At 40.4% G+C, this 24,251-nt stretch overlaps 2 protein-coding genes across 8 annotated transcripts in view; one reads left to right on the top strand and one right to left on the bottom strand.

Moving 5' to 3' along the window:
* Positions 1-237: 237 nt before the first annotated feature.
* os9 (OS9 endoplasmic reticulum lectin) lies at positions 238-19,399 on the bottom strand. 2 transcript variants are annotated; one of them, XM_050037165.1, is made up of 15 exons: positions 19,205-19,399; positions 18,598-18,780; positions 12,536-12,599; positions 12,376-12,452; positions 10,574-10,672; positions 10,242-10,443; positions 9,773-9,928; positions 8,391-8,506; positions 7,985-8,045; positions 6,915-6,997; positions 6,594-6,797; positions 6,276-6,477; positions 5,690-5,857; positions 5,094-5,203; positions 238-2,237 (listed from the first exon to the last, which is right to left on the bottom strand). In XM_050037165.1, the coding sequence occupies exons 1-15, from the start codon at positions 19,370-19,372 to the stop codon at positions 2,100-2,102; spliced, it is 2,031 nt and encodes a 676-aa protein (XP_049893122.1). In that variant the 5' UTR covers positions 19,373-19,399; the 3' UTR covers positions 238-2,099. The 2 variants fall into 2 exon arrangements, with proteins under 2 accessions (XP_049893122.1, XP_049893124.1); XM_050037167.1 differs by lacking the exon at positions 5,690-5,857 and having other exon boundaries at positions 19,205-19,398.
* A 570-nt stretch (positions 19,400-19,969) lies between these two features.
* The window catches only part of b4galnt1b (beta-1,4-N-acetyl-galactosaminyl transferase 1b), a 20,122-nt gene continuing 15,840 nt past the window's right edge, over positions 19,970-24,251 (top strand). Inside the window, exons 1-2 of one of the 6 annotated variants that reach the window (XM_050039123.1) lie at positions 19,970-20,435; positions 22,254-22,350. The gene's annotated coding sequence lies outside the window, so the exon portion shown is untranslated. Of the gene's footprint in view, positions 20,436-20,730; positions 21,073-22,253; positions 22,356-24,251 lie in introns of those variants that run through there. The other 5 variants (XM_050039118.1, XM_050039121.1, XM_050039119.1 and 2 more) reach the window with 5 other exon arrangements.

The raw sequence follows: 24,251 nt of genomic DNA on the forward strand, positions 1-24,251 counted from the left end.
CATTTCAAAAGAAAAGCGCAGAGCAGACGTGTCCTCCTACAAGGCAGCATACTGCCAATAAATAACCACACGTCACAAAAAATAAATTAGTTCATTTATGACTGGTGCATTAAGTCACACCCAGCTGTTAGTCCCGACGTGGTCGATTCAGTGCCAGTGAAATGTAACGTGTGTTTATCTAGTACAATGCAAATATAAACTGTTTTTGATTTCAACATAAAATCACACATGGTTGGATGATGTCCAGAAGACTCACGTGGTGTCTTTTATTCAAAGAAACAGTGTTCAAAGACTTCTATTTACAGGACAAGGCAGCACAAATGGACTTCTGTCAGAGTATGAAACCAATATGGTGTTGTTTATACAGTAATATAGCCCCATTGAAGGATCTCTGCCTCTACTGTGAGCTGTCACTGTTAACAAATTATATGTGCAGCTGAAGTATGATGATCATAATGACTACTGCAGAGACACACCAGTGTTGTGGCACACCTGTGTTTGTTAGGGATTGTTGGGACTGGTGATTTGTTTCCCTTTAAGCGGAGGGAGCTGGCTCTCTGAGTTGCCTGGCTTCACATTGGTGATCCTTGATAAAACAGTTATCTGATAACAAACAGGATCTGTTATCTCTGGGTTTTTCTTTACTGGCTCACTGACGTCACTTTGTGATACAGACCCATGATCAGGTAAGAGCATTAAGGGTGCGATAGCAAGGTAAGAACAATCTTAATTATTTGAGAAGACGAATTCAGTTGGCTAAGTAAAGAAACACTCCTACTCGCACACCCAAAGGTTTTTTTTTTTAATTCTGCGTACTCTTATCAGATCTTGAGCCTCAGGACACTGGCGTCTTAGGGAACAAATGCCTCAATCTTGTGTGTCTGGAGAAGTTTGTATACGCCTTAGCTCCACAGTGAAATTAAGCTTCATATACAAGATTGCACAGTCTCAAGTTTCACAACAGGTAACTTAAGTCCCAGCTAATTTGTGCTAATATACAACCAATCAATTTAAAAACCTATTCATGCCATTATTATGTACATGGTGAGTTCCAAGTAGTCACAATTATTCACAAATTATACAAATTCAGCCCTTTTAAGTACACCTCTGAAGGATCCTTAGAAAAGTTTTGTGTGGATTCATTGTTTTGGTACACTCAGCGTGACTGACACTGAAGCTGTCTTTGTTTTTCTTTGTGAAATGAAGCCAACTAAATTCTTGTCAGAAATGAAAGTACACACTAAGATGATGCATCTCCCTGCACTCCTTTTAGTGCTTTTCTTTTGCGTCCCTTTCACAGCACAAGACAACCTAAAGGAAACAGGTTTTTTTTGTGAAACAATGTTATAAAGAGTATATAGAACCTTTTTTCCAAAGATATAAAGTGCCACAGCATGTGCGCAAACACCTCTGTAATCTACAGTTGTGTTTAATCTAATCACCAGACGCAACATGTCAGAAAGTTTCAAAGACAAGTGGGAACTGGAATGTGAACCCTCGAGTGTTTGTCCTTTGTTTTTCAAATCCAGACGCAATCATACTTTGTAGTAAACACTAAAATGAGCAGTCTGTGCAAACACTCCTCTGGTGTGTTTAGGCATGCACAGTTCCCCCCCAGCTGTGTCACTTAAAGGTAATGACGTCTTTGCGGACAGCAACATATAAGACAAATGCAAACAATTCAACAGTGTGCTGCTGACAACTTCAGAGCTAGATGCACATATTCAGTAAAAGTCACTGACATATTTCTAAAAAAAGGTACATATTGTACATCAGCATCTATCAAAACTGAATCCCATCAAAAAGGGGAAAATGCATAACTTCATTCAGCCGCACAAGTACAGCTGAGACGCTGTGGTTTCATCGTGCAACACATAAACTGGTGCCTACTACAGACACACATTGCCTATTCAAGACACACGGACACATTTTCTGAATGTGCAAACAGGTGGGTTGATATTATCCGCCAAGTTTAATAGCAGTAACTGAATCATCTGGGCTCTCTATCAAATTTGCGGCCGCACTTCAGAGTCCCCCTCCCTGCTGGTCTCCACAGGAGTTCACCGTCACAAAAGGTGCACTGAATGTACTGAATGAGCTCATATGTCCACGTCGTCTGAGTCGGAGGTGCTGGATGACTGGGACTCCTCCTGGGATTCTCCCCAGACAAACCTATAGTTGTTCTCCAACTCCTGCTGCCTCTTTTGCTCTTTGTATACCTCTTCTGTGCCTCCAGTCTACAAGATGGGGAGAAAAACGAAAAGGACATGTTTAGAAACAACCACTACCTTCTCAACTGAATGATGTGCTAAATGCCAATGAAAAAACACACATTTTACACTGTTCTCAGATCGACAGGAAAAAGAGAAGTGTGCTTGTGGGTGGTAAGTGGGTTTCAGTGAGGTGGATAGCCACCGAGATCCAGTAGATGACACCCAAAACAATTATCACACCCATTGAAAAGGCTTCATCGGCTGTGTGAAACAGCTCATCTGTTCCCTTTCCTTGCGGGTTAATGTTTCATCTCATATAAAGTACATTCATTTTTATGATGGTAGAGGAGGATGTTTAGGCAAGGTTGCTCAACTCTATAATACAATGCTGCACAAAACCCAGTGGAGCCCTCCCAGCAAATCAGAAAACCAAGCAAACCTGAAACCCATTGTTCATTCACTGACTGGTTTTCTAAAGCACAGCAGTTGTCATTCATGAATTGTTTTTGATGTGGGGCTTCAGTAAAAGTATTGCAGCTTCAAACAAGGTGATTTTTATCTCCACAAGGAGTATCTGCCTGTCTGCAGCTTACTCACGACTACTGGACCCATCAGCATAATATTGTTTGTGTGGTGATTCATGATTGATGAAAAACCTGTTTTATTGACTGCTCTGATTTATACTGCCATCATCTGTTCAATCCCTTGTCCTCTTAGCTGTCTGGTTGAGGCTGCAAATGATCAAGAAAATCCCATTGCAGACAGCATTTCCAGCAAGGCTACAAACAAGCCTTACCTCGTCTGTCAACGCCATATTTTGGCCTTTGTCGTGGGTCAAAAATTGACATCAACATAGAAAGGTTTAGTCTCATTTTAAGTGGAGGATCTGCAGATTAATTCCATTCTCGATATGTTATGATCCACTAAAGTCAGGCACGATACGAGATGAATACGTTAACTGCTTTTGTCATCTTCACCGTCATCTTGACTGTAAGGGAGCCAGGAGGAACAACAGAGTGAGCAAGGTAGGGAGACATTTTACTGGACAGTGGGCCCCATCTTACATCCAGCACAAAGTGGTGCACAGCACAGTGGGTCTGTCATTGCTATTTCAAGACCATTACAGTTGTCAGTTTCACAGCTAGTGCTTACAATGTGTAAGTAGCAAAAGTGTGCGCCTATGGGCATATAGGTCTTGAAATGAGGTGTGGTCCACCAGGGCATTGTTGGCGTGTTGCTATTTTAAGACAGCAGAAAGAGACTGCACCATTGAACGACAAAAACCTGGTTTTAAAGTCAATAGTGCAGATTTTTCCTGCTTCAGATCGTACAATGCGCCTACATAGGCAGGTTCACAATGCATGAACACGCCGCTTGTTACACAAGCAGGGACCTGTGGATGGGTTGCAAGTGGGTGAAATAATACAACACCAATGAGGAAAACATTATTTACATTCTCTAGAATGTGAACATAGCAGAGAGCAGAGCAGAGCTGCAGAGCTGCTGTCCGACTTCCCATTAAGACAGACACTGCACATTTACAGATGAGAAAGCAGCGTAACTTCATTTAGGTCTGTTTCTTCTGTCAAGTTTTTAGTTTTGCTGCTTAAATGTCCCACGATATTTGCTGCAGTGACATTACTGCTCTTACTGCAGTACTCTGAGCACAAAACCACTCTCTTCTCCTATTTGCTGAATTCGCCATGTAAACAGCAGTGCACCAGGTGCAGGCACTCTTGGCTTTAAAGGGAACTGGAGATGACACTGAGTGCTCATGTTACGCCCACTACACACCTATGATTAATAAAGGGACTAAATACAACCCCATTAACCCTTGGACCTTACTTTGTGCCCAGACTATGCTCCCAAAGTGGATTTGGACACGCCCTAAATGCACTTGTGCCATGCACTTTAGACCACATGCTATGGATTGTTTAAACAAGGTCCATTGTGTCCGAGGTTTGTCTTCATATAGCCTGTCTATTCTGGTCACACCTTGATGTAACCTGCTCCCCTTCATTCCATACTGTCATGCATACACACTGGACACACAGCCTGACCTGCACTCCCTGTTCCTTACCCACATGGCCTCAGACAAACCTGGTGGACATCTGCACTTTACTGAGTGCAGATTCTCCAGATCTTGGTTATTATTCTAAATAAACCTTTTTTGTAAACTAAACGTTGAAATGCTCTGTTTTGTACATTTTCAAAGTCAGTTAAGTTTGACAACCTAGAACGTACCAGAAATCATATGATTTCCCTCAATGATAATTGAGATGATAATGACAATGATATGACATTTTGGGAAATACAATTTGATATGTTTTCAAATATATATTCCTCCTTAATTAGATTAGGCGATCAATACAACTCTCTTATCTGTTGTTAAATAAGAAGCTGTATTCAGCAGGCTGCTGGCTATAGCTTCATATTTGGAGTGGTGTCACTTTTCTTACACATCTCTTCATATCAACAATTCAACTATTGCTTCAAATGTTCAAGCGTACATACATTTAGTTCTTTCTTAAACGTTTGGACATATGAAAACATTTAAGTAAATAGTAAGTCCACAAAACGTTTTAATTTTTGCTCACAAAAAACTCAGCCGACAAATGAAATCTGTCAATACACCAGAAGTTTTTTTATGACTACAGACGGATGTTTTTACATCTACTCAAGCCGTAGTTTGGTTAAATTACTTAAACAAACATACAAAAACAACAGCTGTCTCTGCTCAATCCTACGCAGGCTGAAATGAATTACTAAGCAAACTCTACAGCACATAGCTGCTGGCAAACACAGTATAATGGTGCATAAATCGCACCCAGAAGGATCCAACTGAACCCCATAAAAAGTGACTATCCTGTCTTAAATTACCAGGAGATTTATGAGGAGCTCCCTGAAGGACTTTGTATCCTCTTCAGTCAGCCACTGATCACCTGTCTCCTCTGCGTTTTTTCGCGTCAGGATCTTCACCTCAATCTTACCTAAAAAAGAGAAAAACAGGGGAAAAGGCCGGCTTGCCAGTTAAACACATGCACTCCCAAGTGGCTCAGATTTGTCACAGCAACAAATAATCTTAATGAAGAATGGTACAAACACAACAGTGGATGAAAAAGAAAGGACATGGACACACCTTTCGTTTCCCTTTGTCTTTAAGTTAAGCTTCAGCTAACTTGCCACCATAATCTTTTATTTTGCTATTCCATTTTGGTCTAATGCCCAAAACAATTCTTGATCTTCTTCAAAAACATGTGTTTAATTGCTGGCAGCATGAAAAATAAAGGACACCATCACACTGTCAGCGTGATGTTAAGTGTCTTTTGAACGGCTAAACCTTGGAAAAGCCTAAATCTGAGAGTTGTGTGTTTTTCGACAAAGATGAGAGAAGAAGTACAGAGGTACTGTATGCTCAAGATAACAGATGGAAGAGAGAAAGGGCCGTGAGTGTTTCGGGCACTCCCCCCTCATACCTTCTGCCTTCAGTCCTGCTTTCTCTAGCTGTTCTTTAACCACGTCCTTTATGTGCTGCCACTGGGGGTCTCCTTCGCCCATCTCCTGAACTTTCACCTCCCCATCAGGGCTGCTGCCCGTCTTATACTTAGTAATTTTGATCTTAACATGGTCGTCAGCCGCTTGGTCTGGGGTGACGAGACAAAAGAGGGACAAACAACACAGTTCACCTCAAAAAACCCATCAGCAGGGCCACAGGATGGAGGAGGTAAGAGCCAAGAATGTGTAATCCAAAACACTGTCTTAAGAGAATTACATTTCTGCATTGTCATAGATTTATAATACTGTGATTGATTCGGATCTTGATTGAATCACTTAAAATAACCCACAGGCACATCAATGGCAGCAGAGGAAAGACCGCTAACTAACTAAAATACTTAAATGTATCAATCTGATAACATCTCTGGTTCAATCTCCTTGTGTGCATCTAGTCTGGGATGAAAGATGTCACAACAAACATCTATTGCACATATGAATGAAATATGAGGATGATGGAGGCGGACACAGGATGTACGTGACCACATTGGGGGCGGGCTGCCTGGTTACCTGGCTGCTTCGGAGCCAAGCTGGGGCTGCCTCTGGTGGGGTCGCTGGGTCTTTGAACTCCCGCCGTTTGCTGCTCTGGGTCCTGGACGTCTTTCTCCTCTAAATGATCGAGTAGCTTGTCCAGTGTCGTTTCCAGTGTTTGTGTTGCTTGAGTGCGATCGAACTCCCCCTTCAGACCTTCTGTCTCTAATTCCTGCTGAGCCTGTAACACAAGACAGAAGACGATCGCATCAAAGTGTCGTTAGATTGTTTAACTGTGTAAGATCTGCGCAATTACATTTTAACATATGATCAGCCATTGTGTTTTTAGTCAGAAACCTCATTTATGATGTTGTCAAACTCCTTCTGCATTTCCTCCTTTATCTCTTCAATCTTATCAGAGGGCACAGAGAGGTCGGCCATCTCATCCTCAAACTCCTGCAGCAGGCGTTCATCTTCATCTTTCTCTTCCTCACCGACCTTCTCCGTTTCCCGCTCGCTTTTTGGTTTCTCTCCTTGACTTTTGGCTTGGTTTTGTGCTTTCTAAAATTAAAACAAACAAACATGTAGCACTGAATTGGAATACCCATACGCTGCAAAGAAAATACACTCCAAACGGTGCACAAAAAAAGTATTACAGTAATCTTGGCAAGTACTGACCTTCCTGTTACTCTCTTTCAGGTGTTGGACGAATTTCATCAGGTCTGCTGGGTCAGTGATGATTTTAAAGTTGAATTTTTCAGCTGGAAGATATTAATGTGACAAGAGAAAATGCTCTAAGTTAAACACTGAACAACAACAATCTAAAAAATTTTTACCAAAGCACTTCATTTGGACTAACAATAGTTTAGGGTCGCAGTGAAGAGACTGAAATTTTGATGCTTCATTCATAAATTTAAATCAACGCAGCTTTCTTTTCGTTTTTGCATGTCTATTTATTCTATCTAAAGCTGTATTTTCTGCACAGTTACAGATAAAGATTAGGCTACACTCATATTATTAGTATTACACTATTTGTAGAATTAGATTCCAGTGGTGGCTGCAGTGTGAGCACCTTTTTCCCTCTCGTCTCTTTGTGTTTGTGTTACGTAATGTCCTCAGGCTTTGGTTTATTTAACAGACATTAATTATTATTCCCTATTGATCGTTGCCTTGTGAGAGGCAGCTGTCTTTGCAGACAAAGTCCACGTCCTTTGCATAGCAAGTGAGTGTCGCTCACACCAAACTTCTGCAGCAGACTGTTCAGATTTTGAGTTGAAAAATGAAGTGTTGTAATTTATTTTATTGCCATTTCTGTCATAGCTTAATGCTGATATAAGCCTGAGGGTGCAATTATTATTTCATCATTATTTTATGCCCTTATTGGATTAGCCTGCTGCCTACATGTATTTATATTGGCAAAGCAGACAAGTTATGTAAAACTAATTTATTCTGATGAATTAGTTTATTTAAATTGCAGATTTTGTTCGTCTTGGAGAATCTTTTACGTCATAAAATATAACAGACATTTGAATGTTTATTCTTAAATCTCAATAGAAGCTCTGAATGTAAATACTGACATGCAGTACAGACCTACACTCGTTCAGTTTGTAAATCAGACGACATAACTGCACAGAAATAAAGGACTGTGGTTCTTTAATCTTGTTTGAGGCTCTTCAAAGCAGCAGCAGTGACCAGAAGAATCATAAATATCATTGAACTTCCTTGTGTGTGTGTGTGTGTTGCAATACCTTCATCACCATCATCCATGACTTCATTGTCTGTAAGTGAGTTATAGCCATCATCTGCTGCCTGTGCATAGGAAACAAAATCAGGTTAGAGTTGTGGAGTGGAGATGTGAAGTTCAACCTACGCCCTCTAGTGATCAGAGAAGAATCAGGTTTGCTAAATATACACCACAGTGTACTATGAAAAAAAAATGCATCAACAATGTGTCAGATCAGTCTACACATTATTAACAGCACAAAGATGATGACAATGCATCAAAATATATTCTATTAAAATGAGATTTTAAAATATTATAAAGCTTCTCCATCAAAGAGAGTCAGTATTTTGGCACTGTGGACATGACAGCAGTCGCCCAGAGAGGCATCAATTACTAAAAGGTTAAACTGATTCTCAGATGTATTTCTATACCTGATTCTCCTGTTGAGGAGAACTTGTTTTTGAACTCCCTGGTTTTGTGACTCCCTCCCAGAACTCAGAATCTTCTGCCTCCTCTGACCCAGCATCCTCAGACACAGCAGCAGCATCTGTTTGATAATAAAAGACACACAAGTTTATATCTGACGTGCTGGAAATAAAAAAACCCAATGCACAGGTTTTTATTTAGTGAAGTGAAAAATTATTACAATGGTAGATATTTGCCAAATCCTAAGTAGTGATGTAAAAAAATATCAATCCTTATTCACAGACAGATCCATTAAGCAACAGATGTGGAACAGTAACAGGATCCCTCATTCACACTTTCTGGACTTGTCCAAACCTTAATAATTATTGGACATCTATATTTAATACATTTTCTGAGGTTTTTGGAGTCAGATTTACCCCTTCCCCACTAATTGCAAATTTCAGAGTAGTTCCAGAGAACATATCTCCTCCTAGACACTATTGCCTCCGTTATTGCTAGACGTTTTCTACACGTTTTCTACACAAATAAGGTGTACGCTGGATGGCTCTACAGGTAAATTTTACAGGACATGGCAACCATTTCTGACATATATGAAAATGCGTGTGTGATGTTTCATAATTGATTCTTACATAGAGCAAATTACAATGTAGATTGGCTACGGACAACTGTGACTGATGTATAAATCTATTTACATGAATGCGTGTGTGTATTTTTGTTTACATTTTGATCTATGTTGCGGTCTGCTTATGTATGTCTGAAATGTGTATCTATCTGCACATGTATACATGTATGTATACTATCTTTTTAGTTTTCATTTTAGTTTTATACACTTTTTTCCTCAGGGCTGGGGAGGTGGTTGATTCTGAATATTGAAATGATTTTGAAATAATGATTGGACTTATTTTCTGCAGTATGGATAAAGCGGTACCAGCTGTTATTTCTCCCTTTCTTATTGTTATTGTTTGCTACAGTCATCCTGCTGTTCTCTGCTACTAACCAAGAACAGACAAGTCATCACTGTCATGTTATAGGCTAGATATATTTATCTTTTTTTTTAAGATAAAATTTTGGCTTTTACCTTTATTTGACAGGACTGAGTATGACGGGAGGAGAGAGGGGGGGATAACATGCAGCAAAGGGCCACAGGCTGGAATCAAAACCATTGCCACTGCGGCAAGGACAATGCCTCTGTACACGGGATGACTGCTGCACCCACTGAGCCACAGGGTGCCTCATTATATTTATCTTTTAATGCAACTTTTAAATTGTGTGCCCTTAAGGTCAATTTTCCCTGAGGTATCAAAAATGGCATTTCTCAAGGCACTATATCAGAGTTTAAAATTCCAGTTTCGTGACAACACGACTCTTAATTGTGAAAGAAACGCACCTTTTGTGTCCGACATGTTCGGGTCCTCACTGGGTGCAGGAGATGTCTCCTCTGCTGTAACTTCCACTGCTCCATCTGCCCCTTCATTACCTGCCAACATCTCATCAAGACTCCTCAGCTCCTCTGAGATCTGCTCTACTTTACGCTTCGTGTCCGCTGGGAACAGGCAGAGAAAGGAAAGGAGGGAGGGGAAGAAGAAGCGATCACATCACATATTTCCTTTTTTTTGGTTTTTAAATAGACACAGGAAGAATCCATAAATTAAAGCACCTATTCAACAATTGCTAAAAAGTTATGCATTCACTCCTTTTATGTTTCAATCTGATATCACCAACACACTTTTAAATACTCTGTTCCCACATTATGTCCTCCTGCAGTCTCCTGATTCAACAGGACGGTACATTAAAGTAATGAAGCAAGACTCCGTCCAAACGCTGCGTCACAGTGACCTTCATTTTTGTTAACTCACAGACTTGAGCTTTGACGTAATCCATGTACTGTTGGGCACTTAGCGCCGGCTGGCACACGATACCCTGGGGCTTGGCAGTGGATGGCGGACGCAGGAAAGGATGTTGGCAGGTTCGACTGGTGTGAACCGTCAGCACATAGCGGCACGACTGAGGCTCGTCCACCCGGGCGATGTAGTCACCCGAGCCTTCTTCACACACAAACTGAAAATAATAATGTAAAATTAGGGAGGTGTATTTAGGAGGATCCTTTGGTACAACATGCAGATTTTCACCCTATTCATATCTGTTTATAGTGGCAAAATGAAAAACAAATGGAAGTCAAATGTCTCACCCGGACTTCTGTCTCTCTGGGATTTCCATTGAGGTCGCACTTTGAGCCGTTTACATAGGTCTGACTGTGGTAGCGCTTCAGCCTGTGCTGTTTGGAGGCCTGGGAAATAAAGAGAAAAGATGTATTAACCAAACTGATATATAATAATCTTGAAAGTTCAGTGCATCATATAACAGTGAAATGTGATGCTTCTGATGTTCGTGCCCTTCTATTGATTCACGAATTGTCGTCATTGTTACTGAAAGCTGGTAAATCACCAGACACACTACAGCATTTTAAGAGCAGGATTGAGTTGCACTAGCAGTCTGTGATTCCTAGTTTTTACTTCCTATCCCCCTACTGTACTTCCGGTGCTGTTGCTTGGACTACTCATCTTTGTGATCTCATCTACACACCTGTAGAGTTTGTGTTTGCATCTTGTACAGTAGTGACGCTATACTGTTGACAGAATTTGTCCACAGACATATTAACACCTGGCAAAATTCTCAAACCAGCATCTGTGGTAGTTCCCAGCACAACAGGTGTCTCCTCAGTACCACACTTTCCCGTGATGACACACAGACTCATGGAGTAAAAACAGTATCAGCCCTGCCGTTGTGGTTGGTAACGATGTTTAAACTATTATAGTTTATTATGTAAACTATTGAGTAAACACTGATGTCATACAAGTTTGAACTTGGGAACATCCTGTGCAACTGGTTCCAGTGTTGTTGTTATTAATGTACAGTAATAACTCCGAACAAGCTTTGTACACCTGCAGGCAATCTGATGATGTTTGAAATAACAAATTACCCTGGGTAAAAAAAATTCCCTCTCCCAAGGGATTATGCTGTATTTGTTTCAGACAACACCAGCAGCAGATAATCACTGAGATTTTATTGAGCTTGATTTAAAGTGGAAATACAGACTTTTTTTTACTTGTACTCATTGTGAAGTAAATGTTGATTGCACAATGTAATAGCCACAGAATTATGACACTATCTGCATTAAGACTGATTCTCTGTAAGCCTCAGTTTCACTACGCAATTCTGTCTGCCACCAGGTACAATTTCCCAGAAAAACGAAGGCGCGGTTTACGGCACAAAGAAAGCATGTCAACTACTATGCAACTAAAACAAGAAGAGGATAGCACTTTTGTTTTCCCCGATAGCTATCGGCAGCTATCCCCAGTTGCCAAAGAGTATTAATGTAAGTTCTCTGCAGTTACTGTCCCCAGTAGTGGAAATGACGGCAGGAGAACAACTGAAGTAACTGTGGAAACTGTGGGCTCCGAGAAAAACAAAAAGCGATCAGTTGTCTTTTTAAACAGCAGCACCAACGATAAGACCACTTGGAAACACTAAGGAGGGCAAAGATTAAAAGTTGTCTGTCTCCACTCAAGGGAGCAAAGTGCATGCTAATGTAAGGAAACACTATAATTTCCTTTTCTCATCTGTAGCTCAGAGACTGACAGCTTCTTGTTTGTTGAGAAGGATGAAATAAGTTCAGCTCAGCAAATTATGATAATGTATTTTGTTACAGAGGGTAAGTTACTCACCAACAGAGAAAAAAAACTCACATAATGTCGACACTACATCCAAAATTAGACTGAAAATTATCCATCAAAAATGAGAAAATGTGAAATGAAAAGCTAAGGCATTCAACTGTCGAGATCCCTCTGCCACATCCTACTATACTAAGATGTTTCAGCTCATATTATACAATCAGCCATTCCCCCTTTTTGTCTTTCTTTAATGATCACCAGAAATCTAATCCATCAAGAACTGTAAAAACCCACAACCACAAAATTGAGGTCACTTTACCTTTGCTGTTTCGTTGCTCCAATCAAATTCAGATTCATAATAACCAAGGAAGAGAATATCCCCTTTGATTTCTGTGTCTGTGAAAGAAGAACAAATGACAAATATCTGTCAAACTGACTGTCGTGAAAAACAGATTACAAACACAGAGGCGAGCTCTTACCTTCCATGTGGTACTGTCTGATATGCTGACCATGGCAGAACTCATATGTCCACCAGTCCTTCGTCTACAAGACACAGACAGCAACATTATGACAAACAGTAACTGACTGAGACATTTTCCTTTTCTTCTCAGCTACTTGCTCAATGTCATCAACAATATCATTGATCATCTTATATGAATACAACTTGTGCACAAATTATTATGTTTTTTAACCGGTTAAGCCAAGTAGGACACTTTACGACAGACTTTCAAACTTGTTGTCTTGTTTGCTAAGTTGGTCGACGATCGTTGATTGAAAATTGGTATGCAAGGATGCAGGTATTCAGCTAGCACATGCATCTTAAAGGGGAAACATCAAGTTGCGCGTTAAAAAACCAAACAAAATACTAACAAAAGGCTAAAAACATGTTTGCAATGTCATGTAAATTAACAAAAAATAAAGGATAACAAAAATGAAATTACAATCAGCTGTTGAGAACAATATTTTCCTCACATTTTGATCCTGTTTTTATCATGATGCATCCAGTTTAATGATCGCTTTAGTTAGAAGGGCAATAGAATATATACATGAATATAATGTGGCTTTTGCTGTGTGAAACAGCACCTCTGCTCCTTTTCCATGACAGATAATGTCATATGTCTTACAAGTGTATTTACTAGTCTTTGTTTCAGGCGAGTTGGCCCACCTCTGCTGTAAAATACTGTGGAAAACCCAGGATACTTCATCTTTACGGATTGCATCAGCCTCATTTCAGCTGAAGCAAAACATTCATTTTAACCTGTAGTCCCCCACACAGTCGTCACTGACTGAGATGAGTATTTACAGGAATATAAAAAACAGAGGGATATTTTTAGTACGTCTCACAGCCGCAATCTCCTGGTATGGCAACAAAAGTGCCCTAAGCAACCAGACACAAGTATCTTACGTAAAGATAAGGAGATATGTATGTGACTGGGCCCTGGGTCAAGAAACACATTTACAATATGCCAGCAACCCACTCACATAACCATCTATTGACTGTGCAGGAGAAAAAGTTGCACAATGTGCATATTTTCAAGAAGTTTTGGCACAAAGGCTTTTGGTTACTTTCCTTAGAGTCACTGCAGAAGAAGGTTTGTCAACAGAGAGCAGACAGATGTTTAAATTCCACTCCACCCACGGGAGGAGGAATTAGTAATGCACGTCCCAAGAACGAGTGGATCTAGTGCAATCTTTTTTCCATTTTTGTTCCCACTACAAGATCTCTGTTGTGGTAACCTGAGCTTAACTGTAAGATGAACCAGTGAAAAACTAAAGCAGCACCATAGAGAAATGACTGGACTTTGGTTCAGTTTGCAACAGCATACTTTCCTCTGTAGCTGAGAATGAACCATTTATGTTGTCTATTTTGAATATATTATAATCAGGGTGTGAAAGGTGTTATGAAAGGTGTTATAAGTGACCATTTCTGTTTTAACATGTGTATGATTGTTTTATTTAAGAAGGGATAATGCACATTAACCAAAGCATGAGTCAGTCATGAAAATGTACTAGGTTTAACCATACATTTTCATTGGCAGTCCCTTGCAGGTTGTTGGCATTAAAAGAAAACATACAAAAGCACACAAGCATAGACACACAAGCACAGGCAAAAGCACATAATTAATGACCAAAACAAAAACAGACCTTTACAGATCAACACATTCCCCCCTCTGATCATTCACTGGACTCTAAGATCAAAATGGCCCTTTACAACAAGAGCTTTTTTATCCAAGATTTGATTACTGAAGGCAATCTGAGGTTGTCTTCAGCTAACTCGGCCAGTCTCATTCAAATTTCTCCCCTGTGATTTTATTTTCATTCACTTTCCAAGGCCAAGTAAGCACAGGCGGAGGGGGGTTGTTGGTACTATTTATTCAAATTATTTCCACTGCTTCAAGCTTGATCTTTTTTTACCTCCTTCAATATGTAGCTGTATCACTGAGTAGGCCTAATGATACCCCAGCACTTCCTGTGATGATCTATCCTCTCTACAATCTTGCTTTTGTCTAAACCCTTTGAAGTCTGCAACTGTAAAACCCTTACTCAAAAAACCTAAACTAAACACTACCTTTTGTTGTAATTACCGCCCCATTTCAAATCCTTTCCTGAGCAAGGCTTCAGAGAAGGTGGTGTTTAAACAATTTAACAAACACCTGACTGAGAACAGTATTGTTGAAAATTTCCAATCAGGCACCCTTTGACACCCTTGACACTATCGACCACAATATTTTACTTACTGTCTTGCTGTTTTCAATTTACATGCTGCCACTGGGATCCATCATCCGTCAGTTTGGTGTGAGTCTCCTCGGTTAAGCTGACGACACACAGCTGTATGTGTATGTGAGGCCAGATGACTGAAATACTCTGTCCAGTCTAACTGACTGTGTGTAAGCCATCTATTAATGGATGAACAAGAACTTCCTTAAGCTAAATGAAGATAACACTGACATACACCTAGTTGGCCCATAAAACAAGAGGGATCAAGTTCCCCCTAAAATGGGACATCTGGCCACACAGACACGACCTCAGGTAAGAAACCTCAATGTCATTTTAGATTCTGGTCTCAATTTTAAAGACCATTTTGATTAATTTACTAAAACTGCATTTTGTCATTTATGCAATATAGCAAAGGTAAGACCTCTACTGAATTTGTTTCCAGTCATCTTGGTTATTATAATGCTCTATACACTGGCCTACCTAAAGCAGCCATTGCAAAATTACAGATCATTCAGGATGTCACTGCCAGGGTTTTAATAAAAACTAAAAGGAGAGACCATATAACTCTTGTTTTAAATAACCTACACTGGCTCCCATTATCTTTTAGAATTAATTTTAAAGTCCTTCTATTAGTGTTTTAGGGCACTTAACGGCCTCGTTACATCTTGTATCACAGACTCTCTGCTGTTTCATGACCCTCCACATCCCTGAAATCTTTCCCAGCTGCTTTAACAGGTCCCAAGGTCACTACAAAAACCTAAGGGGATGCTTCTTTTAGCTACTCTGCCCCCAAAATATGGAACCCCTGCCTTTAAATGTTGGACTTGTTGGCTCAGTGGACAACAATTCAAAACATATCTTCTTATTTTTTTAAATAACCTATGGCCAGCAACTGTCTAACATTTTTCATGATTTCCTGTAATGTTTTATTGAATGCCTGTTGTATAGTTGTATGGTTTTTAACGTATCTCTTTCCTGTGTTTGTTTCTGCTGCTGAATTGTAAAGGATGTTGTGCTGCATCCTGTGAATGAAAGGTGCTATATAAATAAAGTTCATTCATTCATTCATTCAAAAGCTCCTAAACACAGACACATAAGCACAGACAAAGCTCATAAGCACAAACAAAGCTCATGAGCACAGGTAAAAGCACACAGGCACAGACAAGTAGTAGAACAATGACAAACCACTCCAGATTATGACCTCACATTTTAATTGTCCAGTAACCACTATTTTGTAGGTTTGGAGAAAGGGTTGAGATATGTGATGTTCCTTATTTCTGTGGGTAAACTGCAGTGTTTCAGGTTTGTGCTGCCTGACAGGAAATGGCTGACTGCCCAAAGGTACATTTTCTTTATGGTATTTATAGGGCTGCCCCTGGCTATGTTTTTTCCTGGTCGACCAATAGTCTTCATGTAGGACCATTAGTCAACTAGTTGCCTGCATGTTTACAATATTAATGAATGTTTATTGTTTAATGTTAATGTTTACAATGAACTTTAATTAATATAGGCCTATATTTTATCTACAAGTGCACGTCACACACTGAGCGAGCCGCCTGTTAATGACGCTGTCGGCAAAGCAGTAATGATTGTGCTAAGTGGCTAATGGGCATGTAGCTACTTCCATGTTTCAGATGATACGTCATGTTTGTAGTTGACGAATGAAGATGAGTTTACATATCACCTTGGGTTCGTCCTTCAACTTCTCAAAATGATCCCACACTTTGGATTTCCTGCCCCACGTTATTAACTAGCCTGTGGAATAACCACAGGTACCAGCCCTGTAAATTAATGTGACTCCTGTCTGACTTCTGAGCGTGGCCTCTTCCTGTGTCTGTCCTTTCAAATTAAATTCCCACATGGTCCAGTCATATAGGTTTTGATTTATTTTGACAAGGCACAGCTCCTAATAGAGTTTCACATTTTATTTTATTTTATTTTTCTGAGACTAAGCAACCGATGAAGTCTTGCCAACTAATGACCTTTCTGGTCGACTAACGTTTGGTCGACTATTAGGGGGCAGCCCTAGGAATTTTACAATCCCTTGTGATAGCAGCTCTGGTTGATGAGTTTTGACTTTGTTTAAAGGGATAGTTTGGATCTTTTGAAGTGGGGTTGTATGAGGTGCTTATTCATAGTCAGTGTATTACATACAGCAGATGTCAGCTGGCATGCCCCCAGTTTGGAGAAGCAGGCGATAGCCCGACACAGAAGCTATGCAATTTACTGCTGTAGAGGGGTCAACAACAAAATTAATTTTAGCCACCTAATAAAAAAGTCACACCTAAATAAAATCCCTACCGGTTTAGGTGTGCGCTATATTAAGAGATAATAAGAGATTTTCAGTGCTTTACCTTACCATCAGACAGCAATTTCCAACAGGGAACTGAAGCCTTCATATACAGATACAGACTGCATTGAGAAACAGTTATTTAACATGGCAGAACACAGAAGCTTCTGGTTAACTGCTGCCCCAATCAGTTTTGTTTGTGTTATTATGTCACTTTGGCATTTCAAAAGGGTTAGTTAGGATTCACCAAAGTCAAGCAAGAACACAAAAAACTAACTGATTAAGGCAGCGGTAGACCAGCAGCTCTGTGCTCAGAGAGCCAAAATTACTGTGTTTGTCAATGAAGTGAAATCATTAACAGCTTCCATGTCAGAACAGGCTGCCTGACAAAAAGGTTAATCAGTGAAAATACTCACAGTATAGTGTACACTTAAACTGTTGTATTTTTTTTAATGTGGGACTTTTTTTGGCGGCTACAATATGTTTTGCTGCTGCCCTCGTCCACAGCAGTACATTGCTTTGCTACCATGCTGGTACTCCTGTACTAAGACGACCACATGTATGAATGTAAAATACTTTCAGGGACCCTGTTCAGACTCTGCATCCAGATAAATCAGGATTGTGTCATCTGTGGATGCAGCGTGACTGGATGCTGTCCACACATCACAACAAATGACGGACCAAATGATGAAATGCATGTATAGACCACTTATGATCTGATTTCACTTCTGACCTCATATGAAATTTATATCTCAGAGGATACTGTAAGCGCTAAACATAAAGAATACATATTTATGTTTGCAATACACTTGAATAATAGGACTGTTTGCTCACTGATATCGTGTTTTATGTGTGGACCTGAAACCCCTGTCTAAGCTGTGTCATATTCTCTGTCACTGTACTTTGTTATGTGTGCTTTTTAACTAACAGCAAAGTTGAAAGAAGTTGTAAAAATGTGTTCAGTATTATATGCAGTTAAGCACCCTGTTTCAGTATAATAATGTGCTTTTTGTAACACAGCGTAAAGTTTTTTTGTAGTGTTTTGATTTTAATGTGACCTCCTATTGGCAGGTTGAGCTTTAATTTTAGTTTGTTTACACAGCCTGTTTTGAAGGTTAAAATATTGCCTCGATACATTTTTGACTGCCTTTTTATATTGTATATTACTTTTTTCTTGGACCTGTACCCAGTTGGGGATGGATATGCACATTATCTTCATCCTTTACACTGCAAGTCAAACTATTTAAGACAAATATGCTTTCACATTACAGTGAATACTGAGTCACACACAACATTCATATCATCAAATATGTCTCGAATAATCACATCCCAGTACTTTCTGGATGTCTTTTAGTGCAGTCAGGCATTTGTAGCCATACGCTTGAATCAGAAATATGTTACAGTGACAGGTCAGTGTGATTCAGTTTGCATTGAAACAGGTCTATCTTGGATGGGGGGAAAAGGTTTGATTACTTTCTAAACAGACTAAGCATCTATCTGTTGGATCCCACAGATAAGTAGTTGGGAATTTACCTTCACTAGACACTGGTTAGTGTGCATTGGACTGAGGAGGTCTGGGATGTCAGGCCCGGTGTACCCTTGTGAGTCAGGCTCAGAGGCAGGGTCCTGATGAAACCTCACGGCCTGGGCTGGAAGTCGACACTCATACAGCTGCTTGTATTTACTGGACACCATCATCACCTCCTCTGCCTTGGCCTAAAGGAGAAACAATGACATAACAGCTGCAGTAGCTTAGAGTGTAACAATGCCATACAGTTCTTAAGCTTACATAAACTGCCTTCGACTACCAACTAACTTTAACTGTTTTCGTGGTTTGTTATTTGCAATTTAAAGAAGTTGCAACTAGCTAGGTGAAAGTGAGGAAGCTGAGGTGTTGTGACAGCTGTCAACAACCCTTGCTGCGTAGGTCACATGGATATAACTCAAGCATTAACACCTCCTAATGTTACTTGCGAGCAAATATTTCATTTTAAATCAGGGTTTTTAACTAGCTAACAGAGAGGCTTTTCATTACTCGCGTTAGTAACGTTAGAGGAAGATATTTCACGCAAGCTAACGGCAGCCTACTTTCTAGCTAGCAAGCTAACCGCTAGCTTCCCCCCAAAAGACCCGCACTCACCTGCCCCAACATGACGGGGTCGGGAAGAATTTGAATCCCATATTTCATCTCATTCAGTTCCTCTAAGTTCAAGAAGGCTGGGACACACAGGGGACATATCGCGAAGAAAACGTACAATCTTTTTAGCCACCGTACCAAGGAAGCAGCCATGATTGATTCTCGCCTCATACCCCCATTTGTCTGACAGCAACAACAAAACACAGAACTTCTGACATGGTAGCAGCTGATTGGTCAAAGTGAGAAGCGCTGCTCTGTCATTGGCTGAATTTTTGCGTCTGTCAACGGTTATACAGTTCTGGGGTGTGTTAGTTTACATTACCGGCGTGGAGCGCATGGGCGGTACTCTACCTTTGTGGCATGTTAAGCAACACGCATGTCGGCTGTCAGCGTATGTCTTTGTATAAAACAAACTCCCACATTGGTACTGACACCGGGTGTCCGCTGGGCTGATGGATGAGGCGTGTTGTAAACCAATTTGACCAAATTGCAATCATGCGGATTATTTTTATTAGTGGGTAACACCGCACTATTTTTTTTTTAAAGATTTATAGAGTCCACATGTAAACTTCTTCACCAGACAGCACAATAAAATGTGAATTCCAACTGTGTGACATGCATTTAATCGAAATTTATTATTTGTATAATAGGCTACAGCTAGTAAACGATGGAAATATAGGCAGACCGTCAATTTAAAAAAAAATGCACACATACATTCCCACACATGACACCAGACACACCAAACACATAGGCCTACGTGCACAAACGCCCACACCCACCCATCCACACACACATATGCACACATTAATGTTGAGTTATGTTCATGAGCAGGTCCAGTTGTCGCAACGAACCATCCTTTATTTGTTTTTAAACCGTGCTTTCGTTCGTATTCAGCTCATGAGGTGTGTTGTATGCATGAGTGTACAAGGAGAAGGTTATGTTGTGGTCGTATGTCGGGGCTCCATGACGCTGCTGCTCCGCTGATTGACCGCTGAGTGTAGTGTTGAGGTGCCGTGCGCTCTCCGCCGTGCTGCTGCTGCTGCTGCTGCAGGGGGAGCGTCCGTCCACAGCCTGCAGTGCTGCGATGTGCGGCCGCCTCATTTGTCTCTTGGCTGCTCCATTTTTCCACATCTAATCCCATTTGGAGGACCACAGAGGAACACATTCATTAAGAGGGGCGACCTCCGTGCAGGCGGGAGGTGAAACAGCCTACACGGTGCGTCTTTGAACTGAGGTGAGCTCCCGTGTTCTTATGATTTGACTGGAATAATAATGTCTATGTCCTCTGTCTGTTATTTTTTTGTCGTTTTTTTTAGCTATGGGTGAACATTTGGCGGTTTCTTTACCAGGCAAATCATGAGAAAAAACAGGCGTGAACATTTTCGGAGCCAAATAATTGTCGAGAAATGCCAGAATGCAATAGATCTTTGTTTTAGATTAGATTTAAGGAGCATGGAAGGAATGTAATCGAAAACCCTCATAAGCTTGGAGTGCATGTTTTTTTCCTGCAGTCTTATTCACGACAAGGTAGGCTAATGGGCCTGTCTGAGAGATCGTATTATTTCAGCAGCCATTTATGTTAGCTGGACAGATGATGGCACTTTCACATTTTCTCTCAGGCTTTAAGGATGCCGGGCAGCAAAGAGGAGCTGTTGATGCAGAGCAAAAATGCGGTAATATAATATTCAGACTGTGAATGAGGCAACAAATCTGTCACGCGCACTTTGGGAGGGACCCATAGTCCATGTCTCAGGCATGTCCACAGCTCTCCTTATGTCCTTATAGGCTCGTTTTTAGGTTAATTAAAAACAGCAGCGCAGCTAATACAGTTAGCCTGTGGAGCTTTCCTTGTGACTTCAGATCATCTGTGTGTAAGTATGGTCCAACAATCCTTCCATCATGCACAATATGTATTCATATGCAGGGCTGAGCCTCTGTGAGGAATGTGTGGTTGAATTAAGCTCAGCAGAACACAGATCATACCTCATGTTACAAAAAAGATTGATGACGATTCTCCTGTAAGAATTTCTTCATATTCTTCCTGTTCCTCGTAGTTTTAAGAAGTGGAATAGGAAGAAGAAGATAATTTATTAATCCCAGAGAGGAAATTCAATTTTTGTATTATGTTATGACTCAATCCTCAAATTTATAGTCTGTTTTTGAAGATATGATCCTTTCACGTTACCTTTTTTTATATCAATTTGTGATTGAATAGTTTTTAACCACTATTTTTTATTGTTAAAATCTGCATATTTGAAGAGTTCTGAGATTCATAATTGTGGATTTAGTCAACTGTGACATATTTATCTAGACAATAGAAAGGACCGTGAACCTAAAGGCCTGGTTGCAATTTGTGGGGTGCAGACTTAATTTCCTGCATTCTGGTGATTTTTCATGCACTGGTTTGTGCCTACTCTGCTTTATTTTTTATGTAAAGTCTATAAATTTGTCAAATTAAAAGTCCTCTGCTGCTTTCATGTTTTTATAGGGAATACATATTCTAAATACTGAGGGGGACGTGCCCCCTGTGTTCCCCCTGAGATCTACACCTGGATGTGAAATAAATCCAATCCTCTGTTCTCTGATTTGCTTTGCACTTTGATTCTATGTCTGTGAAGGAAGTAAAACTTGTGAGTTTGTTAAATATAAGCTAATGCACACATGGTGTAACAGAACAGGAAGAAGAAGTGCTCTTTAAGGCACACTTTGAAAAAAACATTGGAGAGATATTTAAGTGCACAGGTCCACAGCAGCCCATCTGATTGGCTGCTAACTGCTGAGCCTATCCTATTGATTTTTTTCTAGCTTACCACAATAAAGCTAAATTGGTCTTCCCCCCAGCCCTGCAGGATTTCCCCCAGGGACTGTGAGACCATGCTAGCAGCTGATGAGGCACCATATGGGCGCCGGACTGTGTTTTTATATGATGATGTAATTGCTTTGTGCAGTTTTGCATACATTTATTATTCTTTGGGGGCTCATCTGTGATGTTTTAATGATTTTTTTACCCTTTATTTTATTATTCATTTGGCTGATTTCTCTTTGTTTCCAGATGGGGAAGGCACTCACTCATTTCTGTGACTATCTACATGGTTTTTGGAGATGCAGGTGCCTACAGAGGATGCCCTTACACTGACTGGATAGAGGCAGTTGGGTAAATTTTCTTACTTACTAAGCACATGTGCAGGGATTGAAATTAAGATAAAAGAAGTTAAAGGTCCATTGTGTGGGATTTAGGGGGGAATGAGATATATAGTATTTATAACTATGTTTTCATTTGTGTGAGACCACATTTGTGTGAGACTTTTTTTTCTATCGACATTGTGAAAGAGATATGTGAATTAGAGCTCTCATTCTCATGCTCTCTGGCTTGAATCTTGTCGGGTTCTCACAAATTTACCTGTGTTTTGTTTTTTATAAAAATGGCAGTTGTCATGCGTGAATGGTAGGAGTTTGAATGGACTGAATCAAGAGGATAAGAGAAGGAAAAAGGGGGGAATGCGACTGAGAGATGGAAAGTAACGAAACAACAGACAGAGCACACATGACAGAGGGGCGGAAAACGGAGGCGGGGGCTGCAAGGTGACTTGGTTGGCAGTGTTAGCTTCTGCCTCACAAGCAGTGAGAGCAAACTGTTCTTATTCCGAAGCTTGGTCAGAGGTTTCGATTCAAAAAGGCATCCTTTCGCGGCAGTCTGATACCACCGTTCGTGGCAGTCGAATGTTTTTGGCTTCATGTGCCACTGAGCAAATTTCTTAGGAATGAACGGGGCCCTGCCTCTAACACTGTATCCAGGTCTCGTTATAAATCCATGCTTCTCCATGGAGTCCGCCATGTTTTTTCTACAGCGATCCAACAAGCACAAACCAACACTGGCTCCACATACGGCCCTACTCATTTTAACGTTGGCCACTGTAGTTTTGATGCAACTTTGCATGCAGGAGAAGTTTCAGTTGGTTATAATCTGCAACATCACCACTAGAGGCCACTAAATCCTACATACTAGAGCAATGGTCCCCAACTGGTTCAGCAGCGGGGTCCAGATTTCTCTTTAGTCATTAGCTCAAGGTCTACACAGTTTAATATATTCAGCGGCCATGTCTTTGAGCTAGTTTGGTGTCTCTGTTTCGTAACTGCAAATTATTCACCCACTCTGCAACAGAAAATGGCACTTCAAAACAAAAGCTCTGTGTTAGCTTGTGAGGCATAAGAAATTTTGATCCCACAAGCCATGACCGATTAAAAATTTAGAACGCTTTTTAAAGTGTTTGCAGTAATTTATAGCAACAAACAGCAATACCAAAAAGACAGAACAGGACAATATCTGTGTGCACAGGGCAATTTTGGACACAAATAAAGAAAGCATCCTGCAGAATCCTTCTGAATAACTACAGTTATTACATGTGTGTCACAGCAAAACAAATTTTGCTGTTTCTTGAAACTGTCACATCAAAATAAAGGCATTCCTTTCCTTCCTTTCCTATTCCTGTAACATGTTTTTGTGGCTGAGAGAGCTTAAAAAAGTTCGGTAACACTTCATAAGTCAGCCCGCGTTTTAGAGTGTACCTCTCGCCCACTTTCCCGGGAGTTAGCGTATAACTCCTGGGAACTTACATGTACTTTCCCGGGAGTTAGAGCATAATTCCTCCCGGTCACTTACCACGTACTTTCCCAGGAGTTAGAGCATAATTCCTCCCGGTCACTTACCACATACTTTCCAGGGAGTTAGTGTATAACGACGCAGTCACTTGGCACATACTTCCCCTGGAGTCAGAGTATCCCTCGCGGTCACTTAGCACATACTTTCCCGGGAGTTAGAGTATAACTCATCACTTATGTAATTTCCCAAAACTTTTGGTTTAATTTCCTTATATGAATCTGTATATGTATGAAGTGCAGTAAAAACAAATGCTTTTGCCCTTTGGTCATGGCAGTTGATTCAGTCACTTTTATGTAGCCTATGTGTCATCAGGCAATTTCACCCACACTCCAGGGTTTTAATATTTATGTTTTGTTTACATTTCATTGAATGAGTTTGAATATGAATATG

This window comes from Epinephelus moara, chromosome 24, assembly GCF_006386435.1.
Source record: "Epinephelus moara isolate mb chromosome 24, YSFRI_EMoa_1.0, whole genome shotgun sequence".
In the NCBI taxonomy this organism is placed as follows: domain Eukaryota; kingdom Metazoa; phylum Chordata; class Actinopteri; order Perciformes; family Serranidae; genus Epinephelus; species Epinephelus moara.

Coding starts and splice junctions, on each gene's coding strand:
- os9 (XM_050037165.1), bottom strand. CDS start 19,372: ATGAGGCGAGAATCAATCATGGCTGCTTCCTTGGTACGGTGGCTAAAA. Junction 10,444..10,573: donor CCAGAGAGACAGAAGTCCGG/GTGAGACATTTG, acceptor TATTATTTTCAG/TTTGTGTGTGAAGAAGGCTC. Junction 6,798..6,914: donor TGAAAGAGAGTAACAGGAAG/GTCAGTACTTGC, acceptor TTTTAATTTTAG/AAAGCACAAAACCAAGCCAA.